Source organism: Sus scrofa, chromosome 10 (genome assembly GCF_054392235.1).
Source record: "Sus scrofa isolate SSC_HxYL_T2T_F1_AM1 chromosome 10, Sscrofa_HxYL_maternal_Yorkshire_Landrace_v2.0, whole genome shotgun sequence".
NCBI classification, from domain to species: domain Eukaryota; kingdom Metazoa; phylum Chordata; class Mammalia; order Artiodactyla; family Suidae; genus Sus; species Sus scrofa.
In genome coordinates, this window is record NC_139392.1 from 3,110,991 (window position 1) to 3,138,223 (window position 27,233).

The window sequence follows — 27,233 nt, forward strand, 5'->3', positions numbered from 1 at the left end:
GAGTGGGCAGACACTGTGCGAGAACCTGACTCACCAAGGACAACAAAATAAAGAGCAATTTAAAAATGTACAGAAGTCAGAAAGAGAAAGACAAATACTATATGATATCCGTTACACCTGGCACAAATACCATATGGTATCACTTACACGGGCACAAATGACTCTCTGCACAGAAAAAATGCAGGGCCATGGAGAACAGACTTGTGGTTGCCAAGGGGGGAGGGGAGGGAGAGGGAGGGACGGGAATCGGGGTAAGAGATGCAAACTATGGCATGGGGAGTGGATAAGCCATGAGATCCTGCTGTAGAGCAGTGGGAACTCTCCCTAGTGCCTTGTGATGGAGCAGGACGGAGAATAATGTGAGAAAAAAGAGTGTAGATGTGCACACACACATGTACGACAGGGTCACTGCTGTACTGGAGAAAACTGACGGAACACTGTAAACCCACTAAAATGAAAAAATAAAAATCATTTTTTAAAAATCTATAGAAGGGCTGTCGAGTGGCACAAGGGGCCTTAATGTAACAAAGCATCAATAACAAATTTTCGGAGTTCTCTTGTGGCTCAGCAGGTTAAGGATCCGGCCTTGTTCCTGCAGCAGCTCAGGTAACTGTCGTGGCTCGGGCTCGCTCCCTGGCCTGAGAACTTCCTAATGCCTCAGGTGTGACAAATTAATTCATCTGTGTATTCATTTCAAAATGATCTTACTTATTGAGTAATACTAATAATAAATTTTAAGTGCTATTCTACACATATATGAGAGAACGGAAAGTAACTAAAAATGCACGGATCACTTGAGATGAAGAATCACTCATTCGATACTTCTCAAGCAACACCTATGTGCCCAGCGCTTTGTCCTCAGCACTGGAGAAAGAGTGGAGGGCAAGAAAGATGTGGCTCCTACCTTCGGATCCTCACATGTGAAGAAAACCATCATGCGAAAAAATACGCATTTGTATACTGTATTATAACAATATTACCACAAGAAAAGAACTGGGAGGTCTTCGTAGCAAAGTGACCTTTAAACCAAGACCTGAATTCTGAGGAGCCAGTCTTATTAAAAGCAAGAGGAAGAAGGATCCAGGCAAACAGAACTACAAAGAAAAAGGCCAGGAGGCTGAGAAGAACTTGACGAGTCTGTAGAAAAATAAAAGAAGCCAGTGAAACACAACTGCAGCCAGGACCTTTCTTAATGCCTTTATTCCAGAGCAGAGAGGGCTGTGGATGCAATTCAGAGGGTGCCTACCTCGGACGGGGAAAAAACTCACAATTTTACTTTCAGCAACCTCTAACAGAAATTGGCATTCCCTTCTCTCATGAATGTAGGAAACAAACCACAGTACTATTAACAACGAGTGTAACTCTGTCCCCAACAGAAGTGAAACGTTCTCCTATCCCAGTACAAATGTCCTGAAATATTATGCATGCTCGCACTTTAAAATTCTGGTATTGACTAGATTTTGTCACTAGATCTTGTTATATGATGCATTAGTAAATGCAGCACAAAGTACCAGGCATAAATCTGTAGTTCCTAAATATCTTTATAATCTTATTTTATACAATTGGTTAGCTTTGTTATCCCATACGTTTTGTTTTCTGCATTAAGAGGATTCATAGGGTTCACCTGTCTACTAAATGGGTCCGTGCCACCAAAAAATATTACGAACATCTAATCTAGAAAAAAAGAAATGTAAGATTCCTATTAACTAAATGCAACTCTTGGTGTCTGTCTGCATCCTATCTTCAACAAGTGAACTACAAAAAGATTTTTCAGAAAAATAAAAGAAGCTAGAAAATACACTGAGAATTAGATGATACCAACAAATTATTATTTATTTTGTGATATGAAATAATGCCTCTGTTCCTAGGTTTAAAAAAAAAGTTCATGATTCTTAGAAGCGCCCAGTATGGAGGAACAAAACGTCAGCATCTGGGTTTTGTTTCACAAGACTTCCGGGAAGAAGGGAGATGTGCGACAGCTTAGAAAGGATACAGAATCTTGGGAGTTCCCGTCGTGGCGCAGTGGTTAATGAATCCGACTAGGAACCATGAGGTTGCGGGTTCGATCCCTGGCCTTGCTCAGTGGGTTAAGGATCCAGTGTTGCCGTGAGCTGTGGTGTAGGCTGCAGACGCGGCTCGGATCCCGCGTTGCTGTGGCTCTGGCGTAGGCCGGTGGCTGCAGCTCCGATTCGGCCCCTGGCCTGGGAACCTCCATGTGCCGCGGGAGCGGCCCAAGAAATGACAAAAAAAAAAAAAAGAAAGTACACAGAATCTGTGCGATGGGTGGATTAAATAAAAAAACATGCATTATTTTCCCTGATTACATTTGTTTGAAATTTTTCATTATTAAGAAAAGCGAAGGGGGCATTCAGTAATTACTTTGCCAAACAGAGCCCCTCAGAGGGAAGAAAGTTGCCTCGGGACACTGCTGCGAACTAGAAGCAGCTGCTCCCTCTCGGGGCTCATGCAGCCTGAGCCCGGGACCTGAGGGTAAAAGCTGGGGGACCTTCCTCCTCCTCCCCCACCGCCACGTCCAGGGAAGCCAGCAGGCAGCAGCACGGCCTGCTTCGGCATCATTCGCATCCTGTGAGCATGCACTACCTGTCTAATGGCATTCATTTCAGAGAGAAAAATAACCTATTTCCCATTATCCCCACTCTCCGGGCCTGGAAAATTAGTCTTTGATCAAACTAACACATCCTGGCATTAGAAATAGCGGTGGTTTAGGAAAAATAATAAATTATAGTCTTAAGCTAACAAGCACTGATGGCATTCAGGCTTTATCCTTAGGAGAACCTGACAATTCAGAAGAACGGGGTGGGGGGAGGAGCGGGAAGGTAGTGGCTTGGAATACACACAAACAACGCCAGGCCGGGCCACTGTCCCTTTCACGACTGGCAGGAAGCCAGGAGCTTCGGGGGGCGCTGGGGTGATGCTGCACGTGTTTAGGCCACTGAAGCCACTGAACCACACAAGATGATTCCCAGGTTGTCAAAAAATGACTAGAACCAACAGGACCCCTACCCCTTGGCATAATGGGAGTGGGCTTAGCGTACTCAGCATAGGAAGAGTAACAAGGCCTTGCCCTGCAGGAAGGGGGTGCGCTCATCTCTTCGCACGCCTGTCACACCACCCTGTCATTAACTCGGCACACTCACTGTGTCTTCTCAGCCTGGCTGACAAAAAGCCTTGTAACTTTGTTTCCCAAGTATCACTGCTGTTACACACCAGGCAGATGCCTTAGCAAAAACGGATATTCTTTCATGCATTAAGAGAAATTTTCTCTCTAAAAAAAAACACCAAATATGCATTCTATCTGGCTTTAAGCAATCAAAAGTTCCTGATCATGAAAAATTTGTTAATAAAAATTTACTTCCTTCAGAACGAGCAAATACATCTTATTGTCTCACTGCTCTTTGTCTGCAACCCAAATCCATCAGTGATAACATAGACTTGCATTTCCTAAGACGAACAGAAATAACAGTTTTAACTACAGTACGGAGGCAAGAGCCATTATGCAAACATCTCCAACACTTCTGAAATAAATCGAAGGGAATGAGATGCTCGTCTTGAGGTCAGTAACTTGTCCATCTAAAGGACCACATCATATCCACCTGAGAGACGGCAGTCAGACACACCAACAAAGAGAAGTTGCAATGGCGGAGCCCCCCAAGCCGTGCCCAAGGGTAAAGGTTTCCTGGCTGTGCCGCAGAGCTGCCTTTACTGAAGAGACCTCAGCATCTAGCTCCACTATCATTAAACATGTGCGGGATATAATTCAGAATGTACTCACTGGGCAAGCGGATCATTATACTCTGATTTTCCAAGTGGCTTCTCCTAGATAGAGGAGCTGAGTGCCCAGTGGCCTTGGCAATTACATTTCTCAATGTAAATTAAGATATCAGCATTGAGCATTTAAAATGCTACTGTTTCATAAGCTTGAATCAATCTCTCCCAGTACATTCAAACTACCACTTCTCACCCTTCCTGTGGGCCACGGCAAATTCCTTAAGAAATACCACCCTATGAGGCAACTTGGGATCCACACGACTCATCTTTGCTGGGGAGGAGAGCAGTGACTTCTGCACCGCTGCTCCTCCCCAGCAGCTACTTGTGCCCTGACCTGCTACCTGGCAAAGACGGTGGTGAAAAGTCTTCAGGGCCTTAGAAGCAGACTGTATGACTAGGGACTGGTCTTCGGGGGTCTCCGAGAGGTTCCCACGTAAAGGGAGATGGAATTCTACCGCTACCGGCATGCCGTAGTGAAGCAGGTTTCGTAAAATCTACCATCCGACCTTTATGCTAAGGTTTAAAGCTTTAAAAAAAGTTACATAAACTTTTCAAAAATACTAATAATGACTCCGAAAGTTTAGAAATAAGTCAAATGTATATCAAGTCTCCCCAAAATTGGTTTCAATGTCTTTAGAAGGTGTTAGATCAATTATATCTATTATACTTAATCCAGATAAAGAAAAAAGTGTTCCAAGTCAATTTATTTAAACAGCTAAATTTTTTAACATTTATTTTTCCTGTTAATGTAACTTGGAGAAAATGGGAGGATGTGCTAATATCTACTAAAGTTCTCGATAATTTTAATAAGTCCATAAATTTACTATCAGAATGGTTCGTTATTATAATATAGCTCTCTATGTTAAAAGCCAACAATTCCTAAAGGACACTATGAAGTATTTTGAATAGCCTTTTAAGATAAATTATAATGCTCCAATCATATCAGAAGCCACATTTCTTTATGCCAGGGGTGGCATAAACAAAACTAAAAGCTGGAGTTCCTATCATGACTCAGTGGAAACAAATCTGACTAGCATCCATGAGGACACAGGTTCAATTCCTGGCCTCGCTCAGTGGGTTAAGGATCCAGCGTTGCCGTGAGCTGTGGTGCAGGTAGCAGACACAGCTCGGATCTGGCATTGCTGTGGCTATCGCGTGGGCCGACTCTGGTTTGACCCCTAGCCTGGGAACGTCCACATGCCACGAGTGTAGCCCTAAAAAGACAAAAAAAAAAGAAAAAAAGAAATCTAAAAGCCTTTCACGTCACAGCAGTTAAAATTCTTCTGAAAGGTCAAAGAGATGCTTAATTTTATCCTCACACTTGTGTATTAAAATATATAAGGAGTTGAATTCCAGAATGTTCATAGCAACATACATGAAAGATAGAAATGACAAAAATACACTGCATCAAGACTGAAGCATCTATCTAAAATATCAAAATTGGGGGTGAGAGGAGTTTAAATAATTAGACTGATAGTGTCCAGAATTCACTGTTTGTAGATGATGATAAAATACTGAATCAACTCTTTCTGACATAAATGGTAATTCGAAAAAATGTTAAACTGACTTGATTTCAAAGTAATTTTGTGTTTAATCATATACGCTTCTACACAAACTTAAATGTTAAGGAACAAATGCTTTTCAGTCCTATACAACTCCAACAATGAGGCAACTACCTGAGTCCTATACGACTCCAACAATGAGGCAACTACCTGAGACCTACAGTGCGAATTTTGTCTCCAATTAAAACAAAAATAAAATCTTAAAAGGCTTTAGTTCCTTAGCATTTCAAGTGAATACATCTCCACCTTTTCCACAGCAAAGCTCCCTTCTGAAATCTCAAATAAGAACTTAGTTTCTAAACAATAAGATTTGCCCAGACCAGAAACAGTTAAGAATTTTTAAAAAAACAGATATTTAAAATAACGTGGAACAGTCACTCACAGAGGAACATGAGAAGCAGGAAAGAGAAGAACAACATAAAAGAAACATCCATCAAGAAAAAGACCTGGAAAAGAAACCAAAACTTAGAATTAAAGACCCACTGAGGCTGGCAGGGTGTGGGACAGAGGGGAGGGGAAGGGACAAACTGACAGCACGATCCAATGACTATCAAGACGAAAACACGAAAATGCTAGGAAAATAAAAGCTGTATGTAGGATTCATATAAAAGATCAAAAATTCAACCTGACCCCCTTGCTGCACAGTGGGAAAATTAAAAAAAAAAAAAAAATTCACTGAAGAATTAAAAATATATAAATTTTAAAAGATGCAGAAATTGATAAAGCAAACTAAAACTTGGCCAACAGCAGACAACAGAAAAGTTCCCATCAAGAAAATACCTAATCACCCAATTTAAGTATATTAATATACTACACTTTTTCAAATGAATGAGCTAATTCAAATCATGTCATGAAAGTAAAAGAAGTATTAAATATTCATCTTTTTCCTTCAAATTAATGAAGAAAAAGATATAAAATAGTATCTGCAAGTTCCCACTGTGGCTCAGCAGGTTTGAGGACCCGCCGTCAACTCTGTGAGGGTGTGGGTTCAAACCCCGGCCTCACTCTATGGGTTAAGGTCTGGCACTGCCACAAGGTTTGGTGTAGGTCGTAGATGCACCTTGGATCCACTCTTGCTGAGGCTGTGGCACAGGCCACAGCTGCAGCTTCAATTTGCCCCCTAGCCTGGGAACTTCTACATGCCACAGGCATGGCCATAAAAATAAAAAAAGGTAACATGACAAAAATAAGTTTTAGGCATTACAATTCCCTGACATTTATTATGTTCTGTAATATTACTCATTTTTCTCTAAGTAATTAGCATCAAAATGCTGATTCTGCTCATTAAATATTAAGGTTAAAAGGAGATTTTAACACCTTTAGGAAGGGATCACTGTAAAGTGACTGAACCCACCCAAGTTAACTGCTCACTCTGCAGGTCATCCTGTTCATCCAGAGGGGGTCCCTCTGCGTTACTCGGTATAAACGCTTATGAGACGTGTACCGTACGGTAAGCTACCGACGGCGCTGAAGGAGACAATGCCACACAGGCCCCACCTGTGCACATTAAACCGTGAAGAAATCCCAGAGGAAGTTATCACAATACCACTTTTCAGATGAGAAAACCTGATGCCGTATGTGCTGCACAAAGAGGCACACAAATCGTAATAGCAGGCTTTCTACTCTGTCTTCCCTGTATCGAGGTATGCTCCAGATCGATAACGAGCACCGTATTTATTTATTTATGTATTTATTGGTCTTTTCTAGGGCCGCATATGGAGGTTCCCAGCCTAGGGGTCGAATCAGAGCTGCAGCCACCGGCCTACGCCAGAGCCACAGCAACACCAGATCTGAGCTGCGTCTGGGACCTACACCACAGCTCACAGAAACGCTGGATCCTTAACCCAGTGAGCGAGGCCAGGGATCAAACCTGCAACCTCATGGTTCCTAGTCGGATTCATTAACCACTGCGCCACAACGGGAACTCCTTTTTAAATTTTATTATTATTATTATTATTTTTAATAATAAGCACATTATTAAAAAAAAAATCCCTCAGGGAAAACTACTATATAAAAGGCACATAAAGGAAGTTGTGAGTAGAGAGAAAACAGCATTGTTCAATTTAGTGATGAAAAGTCTATGAAATGCAGATATGATTTAAAAAAATAAGCCAAGCACAAAACAGTAATATGTTAACACTTGAGTATTATTTCATGTTAACAGGTAATGAATACATAAAATTAACTTTCAAATGCTTAAGACATATAACAGGTTCTGACAGAAAACATACACTGTGTTTTATTTCGGGGTGCCCTTTACACTGCTCTGGCTGACACATCAAGAGAGGCAACACACTTTTGAAAATTCTTTCAAGTGTAACATATTCTCAAGCAAAATCAAATGCCAACTAAATGTAGACTACAGAAAGTTATTATAAAAGTAATACTCATAATTCTGCGGCACACCTCAACATTTTAACACTTTATATACTTTCCAGATCAAAGTAACTAACTGAAATCTAAATAAATTACATTTCTTTCTCTATATGAGCCCTAACAGAAAAACACCTCTCTATTAACCTAGCTAAGCAGTCACACACCTTGTGTAACTTTTGTAGCAGTCTTCTCTCAAAGGCTAAAGAACTTTACTATACGATAAACATACAGAGCCAGAGTAAAAAAAATTCGTTACTGGAGAGGGAAAGGAGTATTTAAATAAACGCATCTGCATAGCCTTGAAGGAAAACTGTATCATTAAACACGTAAAGTACATCACTGAAGCTACAGTTGCCTACATTTACCCATGAAACCGACATTATACATAAAATAAAGGTAGCTACCCTTTATTTGTTGAGTCCTTTTTGTGCTAAGCATTCTACAGAGTCTCTTCAACTCATCGATAACGCTGCAATGTGAGTGCTGTTAGCCTCACTGTAACACAGCACCGAGCCCGCCCATAGGAAGGTTCCCTGCGTTCTCGGCTGCAGGTGCGGCAGAGGAGAGGGCGGGCCGAGCGTCAAAGCCAGCGCTGCCCTCAACGCCGCACCTCTGCAGTGCTTCCAGCCGAGGACCTTCCAACGAGCCAGCGCCGTCTGGAGGCAGAGGGTCGTCGGGGGAGGAGGGGAAGCAGCGCCGGCCGGGGGGCCGAGGCCAGGGGCGAGCTGGGGACACCCCCCCCCCGGAGGCGGCGGGCCCAGGGCCCCGCGCCGCTCCCAGAAGCTGCACGCGCAGCCCCGCTGTGTGCCAGGCTCTGCCGTCCTCGGCGCTGGTGAGTAAAAGGAGCTCGGACAGCCGGCGGAGGCCTGCGGAGCCACGGGGGGCCGCGGGGGGCCGCGCGAGGACGCGCAGAGGCCCTGGCAAGAGTGGGGCGGGACGGCGCGGGTTGCAGGTTGCGGGGGGGGGGGGGGGTCGGGGGGGGGGGTCAGCGGGACGCCGGAGAAGCGCCCGGGTGGGACGAGCCTGGCGGGCTGCCTTCGAGTCCACCTCAGGTCGGCTCCCACTCCCACTCCCCCACTCCACGCGCCACCTCCTCGAGGAAGCGCTGACGCCCACAGAAAACCCTCCAGGTAGGGGGCTCCCAGCAGCGGGCACCTCCACACACCTGGCCCAGCCCTCATTTTATAGGGGAGAGACGGACGAACGTGTCTCTCCAACAGACCAGGACACAGCCCAGGAGCACGTGCCGGGTGTGGCGCATGCTGCCCTCCCAGCCCCTGGCTCAGGACACGGCACGCGCCAGGGCGCTCTGCTGACCGGCTCTGAGGACCTGACCGAAGAGTAGAGGGAGGGGACGAGGGAGGGGGAGGGGTGGGGAGGAGGGGGAGGGGACGGGGGAGGGGAGGAGAGGGGAGGAGGCAGGGGAGGAGGGAGAGGAGGAGGGAGGGGAGGAGGGAGAGGAGGAGGGAGGGGAGGAGGGAGAGAAGGAGGGAGGGGAGGAGGGAGAGGAGGAGGGAGAGAAGGAGGGAGGGGAAGGGGGAAGAGGGAGGGGAAGAGGGAGGGGAGGGGAAGAGGAGGAGGGAGGGGAGGGGGCAGGCGAGGGGGGAGGGGAAAGGGGAAGAGGAGGAGGGAGGGGAGGAGGGAGGGGGAGGCAGGAGGGAAGGGGCGGGGGAGGGGAGGGGGAGGGGCGGGGGGGGTCTGTCTCCAGTCAGAGAGTCGTAATGGACTCTGGCCATCTTCGGAGGCCCAGCTGGCGCCCCAGCCGCAGAGCGTTCGGGTGCAGCGCACGCCCGCGACACTTCCCGCAGAGCCGAACAAGCGACCTGACAACCAAGTGAGAAGGGAAGCAGCTCTCAGAACCGGGACGGGGCGGTCACTGACGGGCTCATGTACGCACTCCCCGCTAAGAAGGTAAATTTGTGGAGACTGAGATTCTGGATCCTTCGGAAAAGGAAAAGTTGATGGTACTGGAAATCCACCCGAGTTTAGTACTATCAGGAAAATGATTTTTTAAAAAAGAGATTATGACAACTAGAGTGTCTGCTGGAATTGCTTCAAATAATGACCTTAAAGGAAATCTGCAGGATTTCACAGTGCAAAAGTTTCCTCAAAAATGAAGACAGCACGGTAATCCCAAGTCAGTGATATTCAGGAAGAAGGAAGGAAAGAATAAATAGGAGCCAGAACATGTCGTCGTTCCCCCGCCCCCCCCCCAAACATGAATAAGCCAGATCACTTCCAATGCAGACTGAAACTAATTTAGTAACTATACATCAAAACCCTGAAGAACAATGGCAGCAAAATAAACTGCAAGTAACTTAGAAAGGAAGTTCAATCTGTACCACAAAGCCTTTAACTGCTTTATATGTCTGGGTGGATCTTATAAAAGAAATGTCCTTAATCGAAGAAAAAAAGCAGAAACTCATAAGCTTACAAACAGGTCACCATTTCAAAAGAAAAAAAGAGGAGAAAAAACATTACACCGAAAGGATAAGTTTGAGATTCAACTAAAAAGAGAATTAATTCTTTGAGTAATTTCAAGGCTTTCATATTTCAAAGTTCTCTATGTTTTACTAACAACTACTAAAATCAATCAAGTCACATCAGCACAGAGATTCAAACTGGGCTTTAAAATATTAAAAATGCTAACAATGCGACCATTTTTAATCCTTCTGTTGCACTCCCATCCATGTTTTTGTGTGATTAGCTCTGGAAAATCACACACCATAGGTTTGTTTAAATTTGCCTCTTGTTACATATTTTTAGGAACAAAGTTTCTGATAAGGAAGCAGAGCCACAATGGCATTCTCACACTGTATAATTAAAAAGCTGTCCCTGGATTTCAGAAAAACTGTTCTGAAAAAAGCATCTATTAAAAACCAACACTAGAGTTCCCATCATGGCGCAGCAGAAATCAATCCCACTAGAAACCATGAGGTTGCGTGTTCGATCCCTGGCCTCGCTCAGTGGGTTAAGGATCTGGCATTGCCGTGAGCTGTGGTGTAGGTCACAGACAGGGCTTGGATCCCACACTGCTGTGGCTCTGGTGGAGGCCGGCAGCTGTAGCTCCGATCTCTAGCCTGGGAACCTCCATATGTGGCGGGTGCAGCCCCCAAAACAAACACACACACACACACACACACACACACACACCATCAATGACTTTACTCCTGGTATAGAAGCTCAGACATGAAGTCAATTTCACAGCATTTCAGATGAGACGAAAGTAAAACCAACGACAACAGCAATAACCACAAAACCCTTATTTTGATGGCTACCAATAAGAATAAAAACATCAGTTTCATGACAACTCATTTGAGGAATGGCTGGGAGGCAAGTTCGGAACCCAAGGAAATGTCATTAAGTGAGGCTAGAAGAGCCTAAGTTAGATCTCACAGCTCCCGTTACCGTCTGAAGTCAGGAAGAACTAGGCAGATGTCATGGAAGAGGCTACCTAGTCCCGCACCCCTCTCCTCAAGCACTCGACTCTGGAGACAGCGGCCCCGGTGCTGCCGCCACGCGGGCCTCAGCCCTGAGCCCTGCGGGCCGTCACGGAATCCCCTTCAACCGTCACCACCCCAGAGGGGTCGCCCCTCAGAGGGCTGCTCTGACTCCGCACCGAAGACGCCCGGCCTGGCGTGGCCACGGCAACCGGGCCCGACACAGGGACTCAGGAAGCACCTGCTGGACAAGTAAGGAGTCCACACACAACTCCACTAGGTCAAAAGCAAGTCTGCTGACAATTATGAATGTATCAGCAAAACAGAGGTGACAAAGACAAATGTCCCGTGACTTCATTCATATGTGAAACCTGAACAAAAGAAACGAACAGACGAAGCAAAAACGCAAAGATACCACGACTGGCGCGCAGAGGAGTGACGACCAGAGGAAGACGCCACGGAAGGTGAGGGAAACGGCTCAGCCACACGAGGCCGGCTGGCGACCCGACCCGGGGCGGGGGGGGGATAACGGTGTCGGGGGACAGACGCAGACTTCCAATGCCGCGCAAACCAAAGTTCTCCTTTAAAAAACAGGGCTTGGTCAGATCATCCAGCAACAGCCATCTTCGGGCGGTTACAAAATGAAGAGGAATGGCTGCTGTAAGTGAACCAAAGGCTTATAATCCCGGACATCCAGTGTTTGCTTTTGTCAGGTGTGCCCCTGGCAGCACGACGTCACCCGCTGCCATCTGTTCCGTTACAGTGTGAGGCACTGCATCCCGAGGGACCTACGATGTGAGGGCAACTGGGAACGCTCCCAAACGGAACCTCACGGCTCCTCACTGGCTTTCAATTCTCTAACCAGGCAGCATCCAACCTACTTGCAAATTAACCAAAACAGCTTTTATTGGCACACGCTCAACTCAGTTTCAAAAAAAAAAAGACACCCGTAAATCAAATCATCACCTCACAGACCTGTCAGCACAACCGGTCACTAGAGAGAAAAGCCTCAAAGGGGAAACACCGAAGAGCAGGGACCTCCTTCCACGCTGCCCCTCACACGCCTTGCCTTGCGGGAACGCCGGAATCTCGGCGGCCAGCGCCACTTACCGTCACCGACTTGAGCGTCATCCCGTGGTAGGTGCCCATCGTGTCAATTTTGAAGCCTTCCGTTTCTGTAAAGAGAAGGGAGGTGCCATTCGATCTTATCTAAATTAACCACCTGCTTTACAGCGGGCCGCTCCACAGAGTTAACAAAGCCTTTAATCTACTAAACAAATAAGGTTAAACTACATACCTGTGAAGGTAAAAACCTGACAAAGAATGCATGACAGTCGCGGAAATCTACTCAGTACCCCCCCGGGAGCCCAACCGTGCAGAGGCGGCGAGGACGGCCTGCACCAGAGCCACGGAGCTGGCTGGGGATGTCGGAAAGGAGGCTGAAGGAAGGACTTCGCCACCCCAAGACGCTGGCCTCGCGACGTGATTCGGAGAGCAGCCATGTGGGGCAGAGCAAGAGGGCTCCCGGGACAGAGGCCCGGCAGAGCCTCCCGAGTGTCCTGGCAGGTACTACAGGCTCTGCAGACAGCGAGCCAGACAGTCTCCATCACGACCCCCGACTCGGGCAGCTGAAGCCCAGGAGCAGGACCAACTACGCTGTAAACAAACGAGCGCCGCCGGACTCGGCCCAAGGAGGTTGGGTCTGGTCGGTGGGCTCTTCCCCGCCACGCCCGACTTTATGTAATTCACTCCCAAAGGATCAAAGAGTGGACAACCGCCTTTCCAGGGCATGTGTTCAGCGCCTGCCTTCAGCCAGGAGGTGGAATCAGGCCACAGAATCCACTGCCTGAGGGCCCTATACCCGTCAGAAAACGTGAGCGGAGGCTGCAGATCAAGCAGGAAAACACCACCAAGGTGGAACTTCCCGGTGCCTCTTCTCATCTTTCATGGACGAAGCTGAGATAAACCAAGCTCCGGGGACGAGTCGCGCTGACAGGAGTCCCACCCTCACACACCTCCTGCCTCGCTGCGGGGAAATGGGCCCCTGTGAGGCAGCCGTGTGGCTGTGGCAGAGCAGTGCCCACAGGTCCCTCCTCCCTGTGCTCCCAAGATCTCAAGGTGCACACTTATAACGGGGAGGGTTACCAGCTGATACACAGAATCTCCACCGCAGAGTTAACTTTTTGAAAAACAGAATTCAGGCAGACAATAGCCATTATTTACAGATAACTACTACCTACCCGTCACTAGTCTAGGGACCTTCTTAACTCGCTGAATCCCCACAGTAGCCCTAAGAGAGCGGGACTACTGCTCATCCTGCCTTCAGCACGGTAGCCACACACAGGACGAGACACACACAGATTGCGGTTCAAGTAACGTAGCACAGTTATTCTATCAGGTGCCAGATGGTGCTTTTGGGCTTTGCCGGCCGCATGATCTCGGTCACACTTCAAGACGGCTGAGCCGGCACTAGAGGAGCCGTGGAGAATACAGCACCGCATGCGTGTGGCTGTCACCAGAAACATGCAGGGTACACACCCGGCCTGTGCACACGCGTGTGCCACGCCCCACTGTGACCGTCAGGCCGCACTGCCTCTCAAGTTCAGCACAACCACAGTGACGGGGAGACAAAAACGAAGTGACTTGCCTTCTTTCCCTTTGAATCTCTCCTGGTCGTATCTGTTGTAGGCAGCTGGAATGGGCTGTTTGGTACGCAACGTGGGATCCTGTCAAAAAACACAGCAACTTTGAGTCACACATTCGAACTGTCTGAAGAGTCACTTAACACTCAGAAGAAAAACCACAATAAGCCTTTTTCTTCCTATAGCCAATAACAGGAAGGAGCAGACAAAAGTGGGGAGTCATTTGAAGCTTCTTTTCAAGAGACTACTGACTCCTGGAGAATCACCATCCCCACCAGGAACAAGGCAAGGGACCCTCGGCAAATGCGCCCCAAAGTAAAAAGCACAATCTTACAAAGTACAAAAATAAAACGGGTATACTTATTAATTTCACTTAATTACGTAAATTTCTTTATAAATTAGTAAGCTCCTTCCAATCATCAATTATCTTTCTTCAGCAACAGCAACAACAAAAAACCTTATAATTCAAAGTTTACTGAGCTGACATTTTGGAGCCTTTAAGCTAATTATTTTCCAAATTATTAATACTTAAATAAGACAACAATGACAATAAACCCATTTATACACATGCAGTGTAAGACTGCAGTTAACGAAGACCTTATTTTTTAAAAATACTTAGAAAAACTAGCCAATCTAATGACCTATCATTTAATTCACAAATACGTTACTTAAAACTCAGTCTGTAATAATCTTAAAAAAAATGTCTTTAAATATTCCCAAAATTGCCTGGGAAGTTCACGGTATTCCTAAAGACGGCAATATTCTTCATTCTGTTACAGTAGGACGTTACTCTAATTTTTATTCCAAATAAAAGATACTTATTCAAGACTGTCACCAGGTGTACACTTCTACAGCACTGTTCTAAGATGTTGACACGTTTCCTACTAATTGCTATTCAAGACATCCACCAATTGATAATTATAAGCACCTTGTATTTGACCTAACAACTTGTCCCATTACCTCTGCCTCATCTGTACGTCCCCCTAGACCCTAAGCTCAAAGAGAGCAAAGGCTGTGGACTTTTAGTTCCTCTCTCACTTGTGTCTTTGTCAGCTCATTGCCTGGCAAATAGAAGGCACGTTAATACTTGCCAGAAAGTCACTTCAAACATTTATCTAAATACCAGCAAAAAATTCACTACCTCTAAAAAGTTAAACACGAAGGACCTGTGAATTAAACTAGCAGTTCTTGGGAGTTTCTGTTGTGGTTCAGCTGGTTCAGGACCCAGCGTTGTCTCTGTGAGGATGCAGGTCTGATCCCTGGCCTCACTCAGCGGGTTAAGGATCTAGTGCTGCCGCAAGCTGCAGTACAGGCCTCAGCCGCAGCTCTAATATGACCCCTGGGAACTCCTAGACATTTATATTTTTAACATGGTTAGTGATTCTCCCAAGCAACAAAGAGTAAGCCAGCTACAGCTTACCCACACAGAGGACTTCTCCAAACTAACCCTTTACAGGAAATAATCCAGGTATGTCTCCAGTTAAGCACAGCTGAAGAAACTTTTGAATGGAGGGAGGGTTTCACACCCCCATGTGTGGTGAGGCAGTAAAAGGCTCAGAAGCTACTGATTTTACAACTCTAAGGTCCCTCATCACGATGGTGGAATCGGAAGATCCCGAACTCAGTCCTTCCCACACAGGCCAAAACCACAAGCACACACAGACCAGCTATCTCCGAGAATGATCTACGACAAGCAGAACAAATTTTCTACAAGCAGAATACAAAGAAAAGGCCACATCAAGATGGGAAGGAGTCTAGCCAGAGAGACAAAAACGAATACCGTATGATTTCAGTTACATATGGAATCTAAAAACAACAGCAACAAATAAACAAACAAAACAAAACAAACAGACTCACAGATGCAGAGGACAAACTAGTGATCACCGAAAAGGGCAGAGGGAGTTGGGGCAAAATAAGTAAAGAGGACGAAGAAGTGCAAACTTCCAGTTATAAAAATGACCAAGTCACAGGGCTGCAATACACAGAGTAGGGAAGAGTCAGCAGTCCTGCAGCAAGTCTGTGTGATGAGAGTCTCAGCGATTTGTACCATACATAAATATCGAATCACTATGTTGTGTGCCTGAAACTAACATAATATTGTGTGTCAACCATACATCAATTTTAAAAATTAAATACGTATTTTAAGATGTTTTCAACAGTGAGCAATCACTTTAATTAAAACCACCACGTAAGGAGCAAACCATTCTTACCACAGGTGCCGCGTTCGGGGCCGGCCGCTGCTCGGGTGCACGCCCTTCTTCTCTGGCCTTCACTGATTGAAGAATTGCAAAAATATTCTTGGAAAAGTTCTAAAATACAAATGGATTTTAATAAGTCCACTTAAGACTAAATAGTCAAAGATGGTAAGTTTATTTAACAAATAATTTCAGCCTCTGTTTTCTTCCTATCAATTCTTCCCTACCATATCATAACGAGGTTTGATTATTACACACATAAGTAAAAATCAACTACTACTAGGAAATTCATCCAGCAACTAAGTACTTTAAACTGTGTTATTCATTTATTTTCATTTTACTTAAAGCACATAATTGGCTATAAATGTATTCATAATCTCCATTTATTCAAATTTGCAAGCAGGAAACAAGTTAACATTCTAAAAAAAAATTAAAATATGGCAGGTCTGTTGCCAACAGGGCGTCTTAATTCTGAAAGAAATCAACTACCATATTCTCTTAAAGATATAATAAGCTCCAGCGCTAATTTCAGACTGCTAGAATTTATACGAGATGCTGAAAGTTTTGAAATACTGTTCATTAGGAGTCGATACGCACTTTTCAAAATTTTGGAAGTTGGGAAGCATCGTTAAACTTAATGAACTTTCACATGAACAACATGAGCAACAATGAACAAAGCTGGCTGATCTGACTACTCTTTCCTTCATCAAATACTCTTTTTTCTCCTGAGACTCTCCTTCGGTTCCTTTGGGGCTCTCCTAATTCTGCTTGCCAATCACATATCATTTTAAGCAATATGCATTATTATCAGCCAAACACCTTGCTTGGCACTCGCATATAACGGTGACTAGACACAGCTCCTGTTCTCGTGAACCTCAAATGCGACCTGATTTCTCTTCTCCAAACAATTAAGAACACCATTTCCTTGCTTGGACCAAGTTTACATAGTTCACAATATCTATACTTACACAGCTTACCTAGGTTACTGTATCACATTAGAAATTTAAGCTGAAACATTTTAAAAATATTAATTAGTTCAAAAACAAGGGGGAAAAAACCATTCATGTGAAAAAACATCTTTATGAAAAACTATTCTCCAAAATGTACAAAAAAGTGGCACTAAGTTTAGCAAACTGTAAAGGTCTCAGTAGCAAAAACAAACCTCCCAAATTCTGAATTTCTCATGAAAGTTCACATTTTATTACTGGAAACATATACTGTCAGCTGCATTTCTTGAAGGAACAGGCTTTCTTCCCTCATTTTCAAAAAAAAAAAAAAGTCAGCCAAATAACAAGTCTGAATAACTTAGTCATTCAAACAACAAAAAAGGTTTTCTATGAAGAAGCAGCTGGGTCAGCATGAAACTTAATGCACAAGTGCTCTTCATGGGAGACAAGCACCCCACTCTAACTGCGGACGTGCTCTTTGGTTCCGACTCATCCCAGAAGATACTACAGAGACATCTGCTCAAAGGCCAAGACTCGAGAAAATTAGTAAATTTTCAAATTTCACCAAGGATATCATTAATGAGTGAAGACCAAAATGGCTTTGGGCAAAGTTTGGTGCCAATGCTTTGATGCATTCCTAGATGCCAGCAGTAAACCAACCACTGCTTTTGCACCAGCAGTTCCAAGGTCAATACAGGGGAACATGCAAATAAATCCTATTATGAAAATGGCTGAACAAGTGAAAATCAAATTTCATTACTTCGAAAGTAATGAAGTACTGCATGAGAGAAACAAACTCTAGAAGAATCCATCAAAATGTTACCAGCTATATTTGTGAAGTACAATTACAGGTGATTATTATCTTCTTATAATCTTTTTATATATTTTTCAATAACGAACAAATACTAGTTTATGTAAGTTTAAAAGTATATTTTTAATGGCATTATTAAAAAAAAAAGGCTGCCTTAGGTGGGGTGCTTGCAAGAGTAATAACTAGAAAAGTATGTATTTGTATTTTCTCATGGAAATTTTGAACCTGTCTTTTGGTCCCAAAACTCAGAAAATAAGAAAGCCCTGATACCTGATAATAATGAAGATCTATCTAAAATCATAGAGCCTCTTAGGGCTGTTAAGTACCTAAAAAGTTTCTTAGAGTTTGGCAGGTGAAAACAGCATACAGAGAAACTAAAAGTCAAAATTGTTGTTTTTGATTTTAAAATGTTAATATTCACAGAAGCAAACCTAGCTACCAAACAATTCTTCCAAGTATTAACTTACTTGTAAAATTACACACTGGTGCCAACGACATTAAATTAAATTAGACACTAAGTTTCGAATGGTGGTACAATCCTGCCACCTAGAGCTCAAAGAAAATTGTTCATTTCAAAAATTACAATGAACATTGACAGAACAATGTAAGTACGAATATTCAACTATTAGCCACACTAGGCAGTAAAAATGAATACCAGTAGATCGCCTTATTTTAAATACAGAGAAGAAGGTCCACCCACATTCTCAGATTTCTCCATGATTTTAAGCTCAGGAGAATGATTCTTGATCTTGACCTCGAGTACTGTGTGAAACAACTCTAAGTACAAGAGAAAAAGAATTCTTTCCTTCATATACTCTCCTCTAGTGGTCATATTCCTACTAAAACAGCACAGTAACTTAAGGCTGGAATCCAAACAATTGTGCAGACAAAACCAGCCTGCCTAGGCCAATGCTAAAGTTCGCTTCCATCAGTCACCTCACAACTTGTATAAACCTTCCCACCAAATCGCCACCACGAACAACTGTGCATCAGTGAAGAATTAACATTTAAGGGGAAACTGGGATGTGGGCGGGGAAAACAGCTGAAAATAGGTAAGTGAAAAGGAACTGATGCAAACTGTTTGGGGAGCTACTAAGATACGGAACATTCAGTATCTTTCAACTTTTTATCGTTCAAAATTTACATATCTCCTTTAAACAACAGTTCACTTCCAGGAAGTAATGCTTCTGCTATATGCAGACATAAAGGCATGAAGGTGTGTATGTACAAGGACTTTTTTCAATGCAGCTGTTCGCAATCATGGAAAGGAAGGGAAGGAAGGAAACAGCGAGAAGGAAAGCGGGGAGGAAGGGAAGGAAGAAAACCCACAATACTGCAGCAAAAACCAACTCCATTAATCAGGAATAAACAAATGCTGTTACCTCCATACAACAGAATATATCAAATAGGAGTTCCCGTCGTAGCGCAGTGGTTAACGAATCCGACTAGGAACCATGAGGTTGCAGGTTCGGTCCCTGCCCTTGCTCAGTGGGTTAATGATCCGGCGTTGCCGGGAGCTGTGGTGTAGGTTGCAGACACGGCTCGGATCCCGTGTTGCTGTGGCTCTGGCGTAGGCCGGTGGCTACAGCTCCGATTCAACCCCTAGCCTGGGAACCTCCATATGCCGCAGGAGTGGCCCAAGAAATAGCAACAACAACAAAAGACAAAAAAAGACAAAAAAAAAAAAAAAAAAGAATATATCAAATACACTCAAAGCATGTTTGCTGACTGATTTTCCTAAGTTCTCTCCTTTGTGAGGAAAACATTAACAATGGAATTAATGCCTAGAGAGCTTGCTACCAATATTCCCTGCTCATTAGATTTAAACAAAAACCTCATGGGCGAGAACACTGGGCCTCTGTTTGGATTTACCAATGAGGTGGACATCAAGGACCTGCCTTTGATTCGGACTTCTTCATCACCTTTTCTGGTGACCACCGACCAACCACACCCTAGACTGGAACGGTAAACACGGCCACCACCGAGAAATCTACAGCATGACTCATGTTGCACAGGAGACTTCAGCCAACTTCGTAAGCAATCACAGCTTGCACACACACACACACACACACACACGCGCGCACACCAACTCTCGAGACGCAGTGAGCTACTCTGACTACCTTCCCCGTGCTCTGCAAGATGGTCGTTCGAGTCCTCCACACTCGCTCTCTGCTGACAATATCTCGGGTCACGTCCACTTCAGCATCCACGAAGCTCCTCTGCTTGAGGGCTGTTATATCATCATCTAAGTCCGTCTTGATTGTAGATCTTTTCTTAGCCATAATTTTGGCTTTGATTGCGGCAATTTTTTCCACTGACATAGCTTCAGACAAAGACCTGAAAGCAATTTCTTTTTTAGTATGTGTATAGCAAGGATCGCTTGAGTACATCATAAAATATTTTGCTGCATTTACAAGCTCCTGATAATAACACTTTAAGTGGCCATAATTAAGATTTCCTTCTTATCTATAAAACTGACAGACTTGATGACTTATAACCATGTAAAGGAGAGTCCAGGTAGAATTACTGCACCATAAGCAGATTAGTAATTTCTTAGGAGGAACAATACAAAACATTTTGCGTTTTTTCATTTTGCCCCCTCAAAAGCATTCACTAATACGGCCTTTTAGATTAATCACCATCAACCAATCAGAGAATTCTGCACAAGTTGATCACATACCCTGGGACACCCCTCCCTCACCTTGCATTTCAAACTGCTTTGCTGAAACCCTTTGAAGAGTCTGGGTTTGGGGGGCATGAGTTAGCCATTCTCCTTGCTTGGCCCTACAAAAACCTTTCTCGGGACCCCACCCTGCCCCTGCAAAAAAAAAAAAAAAAAAGTCTTTTATATGAGACCCGTATTTGCTAATCCTCCCAGCCACACAAATTACACAAACACACACGCATGTGTAAGCATGTGCACACCACCACCTTGGAAGGGGGCAAAAATACTTCATTCTACAAAAAACAAAGTTCACACTTTCCTTGAAGTTTATTTCAAGGTTTCAAATCTGTGTCATAGTGTAACAACACATCAATTTTATAGGTGACAGAAGCTTTTATATGCCACGTAGAAAAAACTTTTATTCCCTTTAAGGTATGGAAGGTAAAACAGTATTCTGAAATTTTCCTTTTCTTTTCCTTTATTTCACTTTCAAATAACATGTAAAATGGCAAACAGAAGCTATGATTTCATAACTATAAAAAAAAGACTTAATGAAAATAGATTTCATTAAAATGATAATCTTAGGCTTAGCCGAATTTTTGACAATGTAATACAAAAAAGGGTTCAGATATCTCAACGGCAGTTGATGAAATTATTACTCTCATCACAAGATGACAATCCTCAAATACATGGAAACAACATGTGGGAAAAGGTCGGGAGTTCGGGCAGGTTCAAACACAGCAGTGTCATATATACGCTATTTCATTTCCATTAGGCGTGAAGGGTCTTTACAGCAGATGCTCAGTGCACATCAGCGTGTGACTCTTTTCCCTTAAAAGCCAGAGCACACTGGCATACCTTGTGCCAAAGTCAAACACCTTCCCAAGTTATAGTCAAACATGCCCTGGACAGCCAATCTCTGGACGTTTACTTCCAGACAAGACGAAGCAACAGGAACTGGATTAACCATCCTGCCTTGAAACAACAAGTCAAAACATACCAAACAAGAGCTTACTCCAGATGTGACGTCAAGCAGTGAAAGACAGTGACCTCTGACAAATAAGCCCTATGAATGCCGCAGTTTATGGCCTTGAAAGGTTCCAACAAGGCATAAGCAAAGAACCCAGGCAACTTACTGGACTCCCTGATTTGAGAAAATGGAACTTGGATTCCAGCAAGAGGAAGGAGCGTGGAACCCAAGGGCCAGCGTGCTGAGGAGAGAGCTTCCCCACCCAGAACTCTGGCCGAAGACTGGTTAGCACCAAAGAGCGTGGGAACTACAGCAAGGAATAAACCACCCAGGAGGGTTCGAGGGAACAAGGCGCCCACACAGAACCAAGACGAGCACCTGCTCCCACCAGCCAGGCTGCAGACCTCCGAGCACTCCGGGGCATCCGGGAGCATGTTCAGAGCGGCCTTGCTGCAGAAGCGGGGAGAATGCTTACCCTAACTGACCAGCAGTCAATGAACAAACCTTAAAATCAAGACCTGAAAGGAACAAATTGTTCCAAGTGATTTAACCACGTCCCAAAACGCATGTAGCACTCACAACATAAAATATAAAATGTCTGCTATCCCAAGATGAAGTGGCAGGTGAAGGAACAGGACAATACGAGCCAGAATGAGGGGAATTAAACACAACTGTACAGTGACACAGATGCAGGAGCAGTAAACAAGAACATTAAAATCCTTACGAAATAACTCCATATGTTCAACAAGTACAGACACAGACTGTGAGGCGAACAAACTTGTAGAGATAAACAATACAGTGGTGGAGACGCCAAACGCAACGCAAATGTAACCACAAAAAAATATGAGTGAACGAGGGAGCTACAGAAATTATCCAAGATGGAGAGGACAAAGACTCCAAAAAAAAGAGAAATTAAACAGAAAAAAAGAATCCACAAAAAGGGAAAAGAACATAAGACTGGCTATTGGGACTTGAATCAGAGTGTGAGTAATCAGGCCAGAAGGAAGGAAAAAGAAAAAAAAACTTTGTAGAAGTAATACCAAAAATTTCCTAAATTCAATGAAAATTATGAACCCCAAAATCCCCGGAAAAAAGCTCCATGGGCCTCAAGCACAAGAACCATGAAGAAAATTCCCTCAAGCCATGTGATAAATAAATAGCTCAAAAGAAGCAATACAGAAATGTTTAATGTAGTCAGAGGAAAAAAGACACAAAATATAAATTTAAATTCTATACATTTAATTCTTTAAATTTTTGTCTAAAGAAACAAAAATAAGGATCACAGCTGGTTTCTAATCAGAACCAATACAATCAAGAAAGCAGCGGTACAACCTCTTTAAAGTTCTTAAAAAGATGTAGCTCAGGCATCCCGCTGTGGCAGCAGGTTAAGGTCCACTGCCGTCTCTGCAGCGGCTCGGGTCGCTGCTGAGGCTCAGGCTCCATCCCCGCCCGGAGCAGTGACTTAAGGATCCAGCGCTGCCCTGACTGCAGCTGGAATTCAGTCCCTGGCCCAGGAATGTCCATATGCTGCGGGTGTAGCAAAAAAGAAAAAAAAAAAAAGATGCAGCTTAGAATTCCACATCCAGTGAAAAACCCCTCCCCTCGCCCCGTAAAAAAAGGGGGAGCGGGAATAACTTTTTCAGAAATCAAAAAGCTGAAAGAATTCATCACCAGAAGACCTACCCAAAAAGAAGTGTTAAAAGAAGTCTCTGAGGCAGAAGGAAAAACTCGGTCGATGGGTCTAGGGCAGGAGAGAAGAGGCGGGCAGAGCCCAGCAAAACTGCCCCCCGCGACTCAGAGCTCCTCCAAAGAGAACCGTCCGACCAAGGGCCAGAACAGCACGCGGTGCGCTGGTGACCCGCGCAGGAGCAACACCGCTGGTGCTGGCGGGACCTACCTGCAGTTGAGGTCCCCCTTCCCCCCCGAAGGGGTCCAGCAGAGGCAGCGAGGTGGCCGCACTGTCCTGTCCCAAACCAGGCTCACTCAGCACCCTGCGCACCCACAGCACCAACAAAGAAGAGCACCCACGGCCAACCCAGAAGGTGTCATGGGATTACAGCATGTACTCCTTTAACCCCAACGAAGTCCCAGAAGAGGATAAAGAACAGAAGCGACGAAAAAGAAAGCAAATCGATGCGCTAGAATCAAACTTACCGATGATAATCGTATTAAATGTAAACATGTGTATCACGTTGCACACGTAAAAGTGCATACGCGGTACCTGGCAGAGCAGCGTGCCCACCACTGCTACAGCGAGTGGCTTGGAGTCACTTTTTAAAAAGAAGGGTCACGGCGTTGCCGTGAGCTGTGGAGTAGGTCGCAGACACGACTCAGATCCCACGTTGCTGTGGCTGCGGTGTAGGCCGGGGGCTACAGCTCCGATTCGACCCCGAGCCTGGGAACCTCCATATGCCGCGGGAGCGGCCCTGGAAAGGGCAAAAAGACAACAACAACAAAAAAGAGAGGTAAAGAAAAGAGAAGGATCGATGTGATGCTGGAAGCAAGAAGATCTTCCAGAAAGTGTAAGTGGCACAGTGGCCTCCAACACCCCACCTTAAAAGAGGCTCAAGCGCCTTCTTCTGAACTGACGGCACAGGGGCCTATAAAAACGGCGGCAGGGTGGGCAGAGAGCACGTGAGCGTCCCTTTTTCTATACTCACTCCCATCATCTCGACGGCCCACTGCCCGCTGACCCAACTCTTACCTGATCTGCTCCGTCTGGACAATCCCTTCCTTGTGACCCTCCAAACGAGCAGCCAGCCTCTCCTTGTCAAGGCGCACGCACTCTTCATCCTGAAAATAATCACTCACGAGTGAATATTCAATTTCTACTTAACTTTCAGAACAATAACCAAAAAAACCACACGTAACTTTTCCTTAAAAAAGTTCCTGCCCAAGAGTTTTAGGCATCACTGGCCCTACATCAACTTTAAAATACTTCTAGTTACATAAAGACAAAACACTAAACAATATGCTGATCACATAAGATTAGAACGAAAAGCTTATAAATAAACTTTAGTGAGTCTTCTTTTTCTTTTTCTTTTTTGGCTTTTTAGGGCCTCACCTAGAGCATATGAAAGTTCCCAGGCTAGGGGTGGAATCAGAGCTACAGCCGCAGGCCTACACCACAGCCACAGCAACATGGGATCCGAGCCACATCTGCGACCTAGACCACAGCTCATGGCAACACTGGATCATTAACCCACTGAGCAAGGCCAGGGATCGAACATGTATCCTCATGGATCCTAGTCGGGTTCGTTAACCGCTGAGCCATAAAGGAAACTCCCCAAGTTTTATGAGTAGGTGGTCTTCCTATAATATACGATAGCTACTTTTATTCAGAAAGGCATCCTACGACAAATAAATTCCTTCTCTTCAGGAGTTTAGAACTAAATTTTATGAGAAGTCATCAAGAATGTCACTTTCAGAGTTCCCATCGTAGCGCAGTGGTTAACGAATCCGACTAGGGGCCATGAGGTTGCGGGTTCAGTCCCTGGCCTTGCTCAGTGGGTTAAGGATCCGGCGTTGCCGTGAGCTGTGGTGTAGGTCGCAGATGCGGCTCAGATCCCGCGTTGCTGTGGCTCTGGTGTAGGCCGGTGGCTACAGCTCCGATTCGATCCCTAGCCTGGGAACCTCCATATGCCGCGGGAGTGGCCCAAAGAAATAGCAAAAAGACAAAAAAAAAAAAAGAATGTCACTTTGGATCTAGATTTTTTTTTTCCATCTGTTGCCCCAGGTCCTGAATCTCTCAGCACAGAACAAACTACCAGAAGTGCAGCCATGATGGTTTTCAAAGTATGTTCCTCAGAACCCTAGGCGCTTCCTCCAAAGCGCCCGTGAGCCACTTCTTATCGGAAAGGAACCTTGGCAGCTCAGCTTTCATCTCTAGATATTAGAATCTCAGTGTCTGGTTACTTAGAAACAACGCTTACTAACTGATCCAGTTCAGTTCCCACATTCAACAAATAAGGAAACTGAGACCCAGAGTTGGAGTTTACAGGTAACATCAGGAAGTTATATAAAACCATCAGTATATTCAAGATAGCCACAAAGATCCAAAACCAGGCATACTGCCGAGGTGAGTGCAAAGATTAATACTTTAACAAATGCTTTAGTCTCGCCATTTGTAATAAAGGTTTAACACATATTACTCAAGTTCCTCAGGAAACTGATTTTAAAGGCAACTACAGCCTAGATTTTTAACAAGCCTTCTCTCCTAGCACTGTGTCTAGAAGGTCCTCCATCTACATTTGCTGAACTAAAAACTGTTTATGTAATAGAGCTATTTATGTAATTCACTTTGACTCTACAGATGCTCTGGAAAGAATTCTATTATGCTATTTCAGGCTGATTTTTGAAGTTACTAGAATCCCAGCAAATGTGCTTTCCTAATAGGTGCAATTTGTTCAAATAATTAAACCATGAATTTCAGCTTTTTCCAAATAACTGGTCTCTCTAAATTTACTCATTTTGTACACAGTGGGTCATAACTTCCTTTCGCACAGAGAGTGGGGGGAAATCCCAGTTTTACTGCCACAAGCTTGTCTCCAGCAGAGGGGAAAGGTCAAGGCTCACATGGCCTGGACCTGAACCCCGGCGACGGCGACACACGCCTCAGCAAGACCCTCCTTTCTGAGCCTGTCTGCTCTCAGGAGCATGCCCAGGACCGTCAATTTCGGGAGGGGGCGGTGAGGATTACGTGAGTCAGTAATATACAGAAAGCGCAGAGACTATCACCCACAGCACCGCGTCGTAACAGCAAGGCTAATTACCATTATCATTCTGAGAAAAGCATCAGGGCCACTCTACGCTTGAGGAAAATTACAGAATCACAGCATGGCATTTTGTCAGGGATTCTCCTGCAAGTACTTAAAGCCTGCCCTGTCCCTGTGTGGCTACCCTTCTCACCCTCCCTTAATTGTGGATGCCCTGCTATTCACTAGCGTGCAAAAGGCACAACTCTTTGATTTTTCCTACTAGTGTGAAACGAAAAGACTTCAGAGGTCCCGGCACTGTTAGCACTGCTGCTGACTACAAGTGCTATTCCTGTTAACTGGTGTTAAGTGATAGGTAACCAGTTTCATCCCTTCCCAGATTTTAAGTGTGCCTCTAATGCATGTTGCTCCATCTTCAGAGAGCTTCACATGTAACAGACCCGGGACTCGTTACAAATTTAAACACACAGTACTGTAATCCTACATTTTAAATTCCTAAGATTTAACTGTCTCACACAGTACACTCACCAGATGGTCAACAAATTTCCTTTCCAACGTTAACTGCATTTCTTACCTATCTCCTACTTAAGATGAACTATATCCTTGTTTACCAATACAATATACCACTTGCTGGTTATTAAAAGCTACCAAAAAACAACAACAACAACAAAAATACCACGTAATCTGACACGTCAACATTTTCGGAAGTAACTACAGTAAGCACTACATGTTCACAGCTCTGCAGAGGGAAGCAGACCCCGACTCCACCTTATCGCAGGGGTAGGCAAACCGAATCACAAAGGCCAAATGTGGCCTGAGACCTGTTTTGTCAACTTCTAGTGGAACACAGCCTCGCCCTTCATTCGATAGCATCCATGCCCGTTTTCACACCACAAGTGCAGAGCAGAGCAGCTGGACAAAGACGAAGGCCCCAAGAGCCTAGAGCAGTTCCATCGGAATCTTTATAGGAAAAGCCTTCTGACCACTGAGCTCATCTAACCATTTCCTCAATAAGGACATAAAGACAAAAGAAATAAAGTGATCACAGAGCCTGTTTGTAAGAGACGGGAAACTACAGGTCAAGCTACTTACCAATCAGCTGTTCATTCTAAGACAAACAC

The 27,233-nt window shown here is 44.6% G+C and overlaps 1 protein-coding gene across 1 annotated transcript in view; it reads right to left on the minus strand.

Annotated features, from left to right (window-relative positions):
• Positions 1-27,233, minus strand: part of CDC73 (cell division cycle 73) — a 92,929-nt gene that overhangs the window by 54,760 nt on the left and 10,936 nt on the right. The window contains exons 6-10 of the mRNA XM_021064289.2: positions 24,102-24,190; positions 19,883-20,099; positions 16,020-16,118; positions 13,815-13,893; positions 12,278-12,342 (exon numbers count right to left, since the gene is read on the minus strand). Of these exons, the coding sequence (XP_020919948.1) occupies positions 12,278-12,342; positions 13,815-13,893; positions 16,020-16,118; positions 19,883-20,099; positions 24,102-24,190 (549 nt within the window). The remainder of the gene's footprint in view (positions 1-12,277; positions 12,343-13,814; positions 13,894-16,019; positions 16,119-19,882; positions 20,100-24,101; positions 24,191-27,233) is intronic.